Genomic DNA, 9,898 nt, shown 5'->3' on the forward strand with positions numbered 1-9,898 from the left:
CAGTCTCTGGCCAGCTGCTGAAGTGCACCCCCCCCACACAGTCTCTGGCCGGCTGCTGAAGTGCACCCTCCCCCCAGACTCTGGCCGGCTGCTGAAGTGCGCCCTCCCCACACAGTGTCTGGCCGGCTGCTGAAGTGCGCCCCCCCACACAGTCTCTGGCCGGCTGCTGAACTGCGCCCCCCCCCCCCCCCAGTCTCTGGCCAGCTGCTGAAGTGCGCCCCCACACAGTCTCTGGCCAGCTGCTGAAGTGCGCCCCCACACAGTCTCTGGCTGGCTGGTAAACTGAGCCCCCCACAGTCTCTGGCCGGCTGCTGAACTGCGCCCCCCAATAGTCTCTGGCCGGCTGCTGAACTGCGCCCCCCCCACAGTCTCTGGCCGGCTGCTGTACTGCGCCCCCCAACAGTCTTTGGCCGGCTGCTGAACTGCGCCCCCCCAACAGTCTCTGGCCGGCTGCCGAACTGCGCCCCCCAACAGTCTCTGGCCGGCTGCTGAACTGTGCCCCCCCCACAGTCTCTGGCCGGCTGCTGAACTGCGCCCCCCCCACAGTCTCTGGCCGGCTGCTGAACTGCGCCCCCCCCACAGTCTCTGGCCGGCTGCTGAACTGCGCCCCCCCCCAGTCTCTAGCCGGCTGCTGAACTGCGCGCCCCCCCCCCCCACAGTCTGTGGCTGGCTTCTGAAGTGTGCCCCCCCCCCCCACACAGTCTCTGGCGGGCTGCTGAAGTTCCCCCCCCCGGTCTCTGGCCGGCTGCTGAACTGCGCCCCCCAACAGTCTCTGGCCGGCTGCTGAACTGCGCCCCCCCCACAGTCTCTGGCCGGCTGCTGAACTGCGCCCCCCCCACAGTCTCTGGCCGGCTGCTGAACTGCGCCCCCCCCACAGTCTCTGGCCGGCTGCTGAACTGCGCCCCCCCCACAGTCTCTGGCCGGCTGCTGAACTGCGCCCCCCCCCAGTCTCTAGCCGGCTGCTGAACTGCGCGCCCCCCCCCCACAGTCTGTGGCTGGCTTCTGAAGTGTGCCCCCCCCCCCACACAGTCTCTGGCGGGCTGCTGAAGTTCCCCCCCCGGTCTCTGGCCGGCTGCTGAACTGCGCCCCCCAACAGTCTCTGGCCGGCTGCTGAACTGCGCCCCCCCCACAGTCTCTGGCCGGCTGCTGAACTGCGCCCCCCCCACAGTCTCTGGCCGGCTGCTGAACTGCGCCCCCCCCCAGTCTCTAGCCGGCTGCTGAACTGCGCGCCCCCCCCCCCCACAGTCTGTGGCTGGCTTCTGAAGTGTGCCCCCCCACACAGTCTCTGGCGGGCTGCTGAAGTTCCCCCCCCGGTCTCTGGCCCGCTGCTGAAATGTGCCCTCCCTCCCCCCCCCCAGTCTCTGGCAGGCTGCTGAAGTGCGCACCCCCCCCAGTCTCTGGCCCGCTGCTGAAGTGCACCCCCCCCACAGTCTCTGCCGGCTGCTGAAGTGCACCCCCCCACAGTCTCTGGCCGGCTGCTGAAGTGCACCCCCCCACAGTCTCTGCCGGCTGCTGAAGTGCACCCCCCCCACAGTCTCTGGCCGGCTGCTGAAGTGCACCCCCCCCACAGTCTCTGGCCGGCTGCTTAAGTGCACCCCCCACAGTCTCTGGCCGGCTGCTGAAGTGCACCCCCCACAGTCTCTGGCCGGCTGCTGAAGTGCACCCCCCACAGTCTCTGCCTGGCTACTGAAGTGCACCCCCCACAGTCTCTGCCTGGCTACTGAAGTGCACCCCCCAGTCTCCGCCCGGGTGCTGAAGTGTGTCCAGCCCCTGACCATTTTCTGTAGCATTACTGTACATACCCTGTACAATGTGTGGGGCCCTTTCATGATGCTATGGGCCACAGTGGAGGCCCCCTATATCAAACAGGTTAGCAACCACTATTTTAACCCATAACCATTTCATCCAAAATGTAAAAAACAAAAACTAAAAATGGGAAAGCTTGGCCTTCGATACAGTTTCAAACAATGGATCAGGGCTGGTGATAATTGTGAGTTTTAACAAAGAGACAACATGTGGCCAACAGTAAAAGGAGGCCCTACCTCGGAAGAGCTTCTGTGCAGTCTGCAGAGGGTTGCCGAAGCGGAAATTGTCTCCCCGGAACAGAGCTTGGATGATGTCGTCCTGCTGGCGGGTGTTGTCCTCCGGAAAGGATGGTAGGAACTGCCTGAGATGTTCCCGCTGAGAGTCAGACAAGACGTTCTTCCATGTATCCAAACCGACCACATCGAAGAACAGTTCAGGCTGAGAGGGGGTGGCAAATAGGAAAAAGGTTATCATATATAAAGGATGGAGAGGTGGACGAATAATCAGAAATCCCAACCATGAGCTCCGCAAAGTCTACAGGTAACTGAACATGTTTCTTTTACACATGTATAGACAAAACTTTTTTTTTTTTTTTTTTTTTTAAGCTGTGGATTGTGTAGACAAGGATAAAACCTCTGTTGGTTTATTGTTTGCTGTCTGTGTCCATTAGGGAGACTTTCCTTCACTTCCTGTCACTGAGACACAAAGGAGATGGGAGAAAATCTGCCCAAGGCGAAAGAAAACCCCCTCTTAGACAGTTCTCACCGGAACAGAGGACAATTAGAAATTGTGTATCTCCCCAGTGGAGACAGCAATAAAAACCTGACAAGGGGTCTAACCCTTTCCACTCCATCCAAGTTAAAACTTTACATATACTTTAATCAGCTGCATTCTTTTCAGACTGCCAGTACCTTGGAGCTCAGCACACACACAGATATGGCCACTCACATCCTCCAGCAGGTCTTCAGGAAGGTTGACTCTGGTTCCTCCCAGTAAACACTCCTCCATGATGGGGGTCCTATGGTTGTCCATACCCGACCCCAGATCCAGGGGATCATTCAGCATCATGTCCAGAGGATCCATGACTGATTATCTAGAGGAGGAGACAAAGGATGAGGAAATACAGTAACTAAAATATGCTCGGGGAGGTGGGGGCAGGTAGATAAATCTGCCACTTTCTAGTAATAGTCTGGTAAAGACCTCTTTATTCTGTAACACCTCTGCCACTAGTGGAGTACAGCCAGCAAGAAAGCACAGTGCACGCCCCAGGCAGAAGACACAGTGCACGCCCCGGGCAGAAGAGACAGAGCAGACGCCGGGCAGAAGAGACAGAGCAGACGCCGGGCAGAAGACACAGAGCGGACGCCGCGCAGACAACACAGGGCACGCAGAAGACACACGCTGCCCAGAAGACACAGAGCGGACGCCGCCCAGAAGACACAGAGCGGACGCCGCCCAGAAGACACAGAGCGGACGCCGCCCAGAAGACACAGAGCGGACGCCGCCCAGAAGACACAGGGCGGACGCCGCCCAGAAGACACAGGGCACACGCCGCCCAGAAGACACAGAGCGGACGCCGCCCAGAAGACACAGAGCGGACGCCGCCCAGAAGACACAGAGCGGACGCCGCCCAGAAGACACAGAGCATGCAGAAGACACAGGGCATGCAGAAGACACAGGGCATGCAGAAGACACAGGGCATGCAGAAGACACAGGGCATGCAGAAGACACAGGGCATGCAGAAGACACAGGGCATGCAGAAGACACAGGGCACACGCCGCGCAGAAGACACAGAGCATGCAGAAGACACAGGGCACGCGCCGCGCAGGAGACACAGGGCACGCGCCGCGCAGGAGACACAGGGCACGCGCCGCGCAGGAGACACAGGGCACGCGCCGCGCAGGAGACACAGGGCACGCGCCGCGCAGGAGACACAGGGCACGCGCCGCGCAGGAGACACAGGGCACGCGCCGCGCAGGAGACACAGGGCACGCGCCGCGCAGGAGACACAGGGCACGCGCCGCGCAGGAGACACAAGGCACGCGCCGCGCAGGAGACACAAGGCACGCGCCGCGCAGGAGACACAAGGCACGCGCCGCGCAGGAGACACAAGGCACGCGCCGCGCAGGAGACACAAGGCACGCGCCGCGCAGGAGACACAGGGCACGCGCCGCGCAGGAGACACAGGGCACACGCCGCGCAGGAGACACAGGGCACACGCCGCGCAGGAGACACAAGGCACACGCCGCGCAGGAGACACAAGGCACGCGCCGCGCAGGAGACACAAGGCACGCGCCGCGCAGGAGACACAAGGCACGCGCCGCGCAGGAGACACAAGGCACGCGCCGCGCAGGAGACACAAGGCACGCGCCGCGCAGGAGACACAAGGCACGCGCCGCGCAGGAGACACAAGGCACGCGCCGCGCAGGAGACACAAGGCACGCGCCGCGCAGGAGACACAAGGCACGCGCCGCGCAGGAGACACAAGGCACGCGCCGCGCAGGAGACACAAGGCACGCGCCGCGCAGGAGACACAAGGCACGCGCCGCGCAGGAGACACAAGGCACGCGCCGCGCAGGAGACACAAGGCACGCGCCGCGCAGGAGACACAAGGCACGCGCCGCGCAGGAGACACAAGGCACGCGCCGCGCAGGAGACACAAGGCACGCGCCGCGCAGGAGACACAAGGCACGCGCCGCGCAGGAGACACAAGGCACACGCCGCGCAGGAGACACAAGGCACACGCCGCGCAGAAGACACGCAGAGAATACAACACAATTATGAATTAAAGTGATTGTAAAGGCTGGATTTATTTATTTTTTATTAATAATACCAACAAACATGTTATACCTACTGGCTCTGCACAATGGTTTTGCACACAGCAGCCCCCAAACATCCTCTCCTGGAATCCCCCAATGGTGCTCCAGACTCTTCCTCTTCTCTATGCACCCCCATAGCAAGCTGCTTGCTATGGGGGCGCACAAATGCGAGCTCGCTGCAGAGCATGGCTGTGTGTGTTTATTGACACACACAGCCCAGCCTCCTCCGCACAGTATTTGATTTACAGCAGCAGAAGCCAATGGTTCCCACTGCTGCCCAAGTCCCTGTGAGAAGAGGAAGGAGGGGAGACTTCAGACAGGCATAGCGCTGGGTCGCTGGCAGACTCAGGTAAAAATGTAGGTGTGGGGGGGGGATATTGGGGTGTTTATTACCTTAATGGGGGGAGTGCAGACACTCAGGCTTTAGAACCACTTTAGGTTTCCATGATTGATTGCTGTAATTATCACTCTCTCCCCTCATCTCAGGTAAGTAGAAATATATAAACAAACTGTGCTGCACAGATTCAAAGCCATGCTGGGAGTTATGGTTCTCTCTTTAGCTCTGAGCAAGTTATGCAGAGACTTATAGTCCTACCCTCTCTATAGCAGGACAAACTGGAAGTTCTAGACCTTTTCTCTGTTAAAGAGAATGCTTGGAGTTATAATCCTCTTATCCCTGTACAGAACATGCGGAGAGTCCTAGTCCCCCTGTGTACAGAACATGCTGGGAGTTCCAGCCCCCCCCGTATACAAGAACATACTGGGAGTTGTAGCTCCTCTCTGTTTATGACAGGACATGCTGGGAGTTATAGTCTCCCTATCTCGCTCTCTACGCAGGACATGCTGGGAGTTATAGTTCCCGTATCTCCCTCTGTTCAGGACATGCTGGGAGTTATAGTCCCAACTCTCTCTCTGTGCAGGACACGCTGGGAGTTATAGTCCCCCTATCTCTCTCTCTGTGCAGAACACGCTGGGAGTTATAGTCCCCCTATCTCTCTCTCTGTGCAGGGAATGCTGGGAGTTATAGTCCCCCTATCTCTCTCTCTGTGCAGGGCATGCTGGGAGTTATAGTCCCCCTATCTCTCTCTCTGTGCAGGGCATGCTGGGAGTTATAGTCCCCCTATCTCTCTCTCTGTACAGGACACGCTGGGAGTTATAGTCCCCCTATCTCTCTCTCTGTACAGGACACGCTGGGAGTTATAGTCCCCCTATCTCTCTCTCTGTGCAGGGAATGCTGGGAGTTATAGTCCCCCTATCTCTCTCTCTGTGCAGAACACGCTGGGAGTTATAGTCCCCCTATCTCTCTCTCTGTGCAGAACACGCTGGGAGTTATAGTCCCCCTATCTCTCTCTCTGTGCAGAACACGCTGGGAGTTATAGTCCCCCTATCTCTCTCTCTCTGTGCAGGGAATGCTGGGAGTTATAGTCCCCCTATCTCTCTCTCTGTGCAGGGCATGCTGGGATTTATAGTCCCCCTATCTCTCTCTCTGTACAGGACACGCTGGGAGTTATAGTCCCCCTATCTCTCTCTCTGTACAGGACACGCTGGGAGTTATAGTTCCCCTATCTCTCTCTGTGCAGGACGTGCTGGGAGTTATAGTCCCCCTATCTCTCTCTGTGCAGGACGTGCTGGGAGTTATAGTCCCTCTATCTCTCTGTGCAGGACATGCTGGGAGTTTTAGTCCTCCTATCTATCTCTGTTCAGGACATGCTGGGAGTTGTAGTCCCCCTATCTCTCTCTGTGCAGGAAACGCTGGGAGTTTTAGTCCTTCTCTCACCTCCTCCCCTTTTTGGTGCTCCGTTCTCTCCTTCGTCGCTTCATTCTTCCCGGTACCGGCTTCCGCTCAGCCTGCCGGAAGCTTCGCTCCGGAAACAAACACGCACAGGAAAGTAACACTTCCGGATCCGGGTGTTCGGCGGAAAACTCAAACTTGCTGAACTCTTCAACGACGTCACTTCCGGTTTGTATACACCAGGAGTGAACGGAGATTTCCACCCCTTGGTGTTTTCCCAGAACAGGAGTCAGCGTACACTCCGGTACATGTTATAAGGAGTGCAGAGTGTTGGTCCGCCCGCTGGTAGCATGCTGAGAGAGGGGGAGGAATCTGGACAACTCTTCCCTCCTCCAAGGGAGTGTCCCGCCCCTCCCCCGGTCTCTGCACTGTATAAAGCCTCACCCACACTGATGTTATGGTGGTGACCACTGGAATTACAGTACTTGTAGTCCTGACACCAAAACTTTCCATTGTATGTTACCTGTGAATGCCAGCCGGCCGCGTGATCGGAGCACACCGCGACAGCCGGCCGCGTGACCGAAAAACGCACCGCGACAGCCGACCGCGTGATCGGAGTGCAACGCGACAGCCGGCCGCGTGACCGAAACGCACCGCGACAGCCGACCGCGTGATCGGATTGCAACGCGACAGCCACCCGCGTGACCGGAGCGCACCGCCGGCCGTGTGATCAGAGCACACCACGACAGCTGAACGCGTGATCGGAGCGCAACGCGACAGCCAGCCGCGTGCTCGAAGCACATGGTCAGAATGCACGTTATCAGCCAGCCATGCAGTCAGACCGCACCGTATGAGTATATGTGAAAAGCAATGTGTTGATTAAAGCGGTACTAAACAGTAAAATCAGTGTGTATGCAGTAAAGCAGTGGTCCTCAACCCTGGTCCTCAGGACCCACTAACAGGCCAGGTTTGCAAGATAACTGAAATACATCCCAGGTGATCTCATTTGCTGCTCAGTGATTGCAGTACTCTAGTCTGCATCTCCCCAAGGTAATACTTAAAATCTGGCCTGTTAGTGGGCCCTGAGGACCGGAGTTGAGGACCACTGCAGTAAAGCATGCTTGTTATACTCACTGTGGAACCTGAGGGGTTAATCCTCCGCATTGTGTAAAAAAAGCTGTTTGATCCTGTCTCCTCTGGTCCTCAATTCATCTCCTGATAGAACACCCTTGTGAAGCTCTCTAAATGCGGTTTGGTGTGTATTGCTAGAGAGGGAGGGTGCATGTGATCGGCACAGAGCCAATCAGCACTGTCCTGACAGAGGGTCAGGGGTCCTGCAGCCTCATAGGACAGTCAGAAGAGAATGAAAACTCCTACAAGCTTTAACCAGACACTGATAGAAATCACAAGACTGCTACATCCACTTGAAGACCGCCCCACGCAGATATACTTCGGCAGGGCGGCCCTCCTGCATGAAATACCGTACATGCCACCGGCGACCCATTCCTGCTGTGATTTGACACAGTGGGAGCCAATCAGGGGATCGTTCACAGGAGAGGCAGAATGGCGGTCTTCCTATGTTAACAAGGCAGAGAGGAAGATGGAGATCTTGTAGCAGAATACATATTGGCCTAAATTGATGAAGAAATTCGATTTTTTTTTATTGGGAATGTTTTATAGTATAAAGTAAAACATTTTTTCTTTTTTTTTCAAAATTGTGGTTTTTTTTTTTTTAGAGCACACAAAATAAAAATCGCAGAGGTGATCAAATACAAACAAAAGAAAGCTCTAGTTGTGAGAAAAGAGAAGGACATAAATTGTATCTGGGTACAGTGTCGCACGACCGTGCAATTGTCCGTTAAAATAGCACAGTGCAGTATCTCAAAAAATGGCCTGGTCATGAAGACCTTCCGGGGATTAAGTGGATATGCTGCTGATGAGAAAAGGTATTTAGCAGTTTATATTTACTAAAATAACTGCATTTCTATGTTCTGTGTATTGTGAGAGACCAGATATAGTGAATGCAGGATCCTGGGTTTAGTAACACTTTAAATATAACACTATTCTGCCTGGTCTGATGAGTCTCGCTTTCAGCTGTGACATTCAGATTGTAGGGTTAGAATTAGGCGTAAACAACATGAAAGCATGGATCCATCCTGCCTGGTATCAACGGTTCAGGCTGGTGGTGTAATGGTGTGGGGGATATTTTCTTGGCACGCTTTGGGCCCCTTAGTGGCAATTGAGCATTGTTTAAATAGCACGGCCTACCTGAGTATTGTTGCTGCCCATGTCCATCCCTTTATGACTACAGTGTGCCCATCTTCTGATGACTCCTTCCAGCATGATAATGCACCATGTCACAAATCTCAATCATCTCACCACTGGTTTCTAGAACATGACAATGAGGTCACTGTACTAGTGATCGAACGATATCGTTTTTTTTTAATGCTGCAGGCATCACCCCGGCACTTTCACTAAATATAGGTAACCTCAGGGGCCGATTCCGATATATCGGAGAATGTGCATATCGGCCCCCGATATAGTGGTGTTTCCGATAATCGGTCGATCCCTACACTGTACTCCAATGGCCTCCACAGTCACCAGATCTCTATCCAATAGAGCAGTGGTCCTCAACTCCGGTCCTCAGGGCCCACTAACAGGCCAGATTTTAAGTATTACCTTGGGGAGATGCAGACTAGAGTACTGCAATCACTGAGCAGCAAATGATATCACCTGGGATGTATTTCAGTTATCTTGCAAATCTGGCCTGTTAGTGGGCCCTGTAGGCCAGGGTTGAGGACCACTGCAATAGAGCACCATTGGAATTTGGTGAAACAGGAGATTTGCATCATGGGTGTGCAGCCCACAACTCTGCAACAACGGCGTAATGCTATTATGTCACTATGGACCAAAATCTCTGAGGAATGTTTCCAACACTTTGTTGAATCCATGCCAGTTCTAAAGGCAAAAAAAGTGGTGAACTGTGGACAAGGAAAAGAAGGGCTGAGCTGTGGACAAGGAAAAGAAGGGCTGAGCTGTGGACAAGGAAAAGAAGGGCTGAGCTGTGGACAAGGAAAAGAAAGGCTGAGCTGTGGACAAGGAAAAAAGGGCTGAGCTGTGGACAAGGAAAAAAGGGCTGAGCTGAGGACAAGGGGAAAAAGGAGTTAGCTGTGAACAAGGAAAAGAAGAGGTGAGCTGTGGACAAGGGGAAAAAAGAGTTAGCTGTGGACAAGGAAAAGAAGAGGTGAGCTGTGGACAAGGGGAAAAAGGAGTGAGCTGCGGACAAGGGGGAAAGAAGTGAGCTGCGGACAAGGGGGAAAAGACTTGAGCTGCAGGCAAGGGGGAAAAGAAGTGAGCTGCGGACAAGGGGGAAAAGAAGTGAGCTGCGGACAAGGGAAAGAAGGAGTTAGCTGCGGACAAGGGAAAGAAGGAGTTAGCTGCGGACAAGGGAAAGAAGGAGTTAGCTGCGGACAAGGGAAAGAAGGAGTTAGCTGCGGACAAGGGAAAGAAGGAGTTAGCTGCGGACAAGGGAAAAATGGAT

The 9,898-nt window shown here is 55.3% G+C and overlaps 1 protein-coding gene across 2 annotated transcripts in view; it reads right to left on the reverse strand.

The window, feature by feature from the left end:
• Positions 1-6,525, reverse strand: part of NFRKB (nuclear factor related to kappaB binding protein) — a 50,485-nt gene extending 43,960 nt beyond the window's left edge. For both annotated transcript variants that reach the window (XM_082273853.1, XM_082273852.1), the window contains exons 1-3: positions 6,403-6,525; positions 2,755-2,899; positions 2,043-2,244 (exon numbers count right to left, since the gene is read on the reverse strand). In XM_082273853.1, coding sequence (XP_082129979.1) covers positions 2,043-2,244; positions 2,755-2,889 — 337 coding nt within the window. In that variant the 5' untranslated portion in view covers positions 2,890-2,899; positions 6,403-6,525. The remainder of the gene's footprint in view (positions 1-2,042; positions 2,245-2,754; positions 2,900-6,402) is intronic.
• Between the last annotated feature and the right edge of the window lie 3,373 nt (positions 6,526-9,898).

Source organism: Pelophylax lessonae (assembly GCF_965119305.1).
Source record: "Pelophylax lessonae genome assembly, chromosome: 12".
NCBI classification, from domain to species: domain Eukaryota; kingdom Metazoa; phylum Chordata; class Amphibia; order Anura; family Ranidae; genus Pelophylax; species Pelophylax lessonae.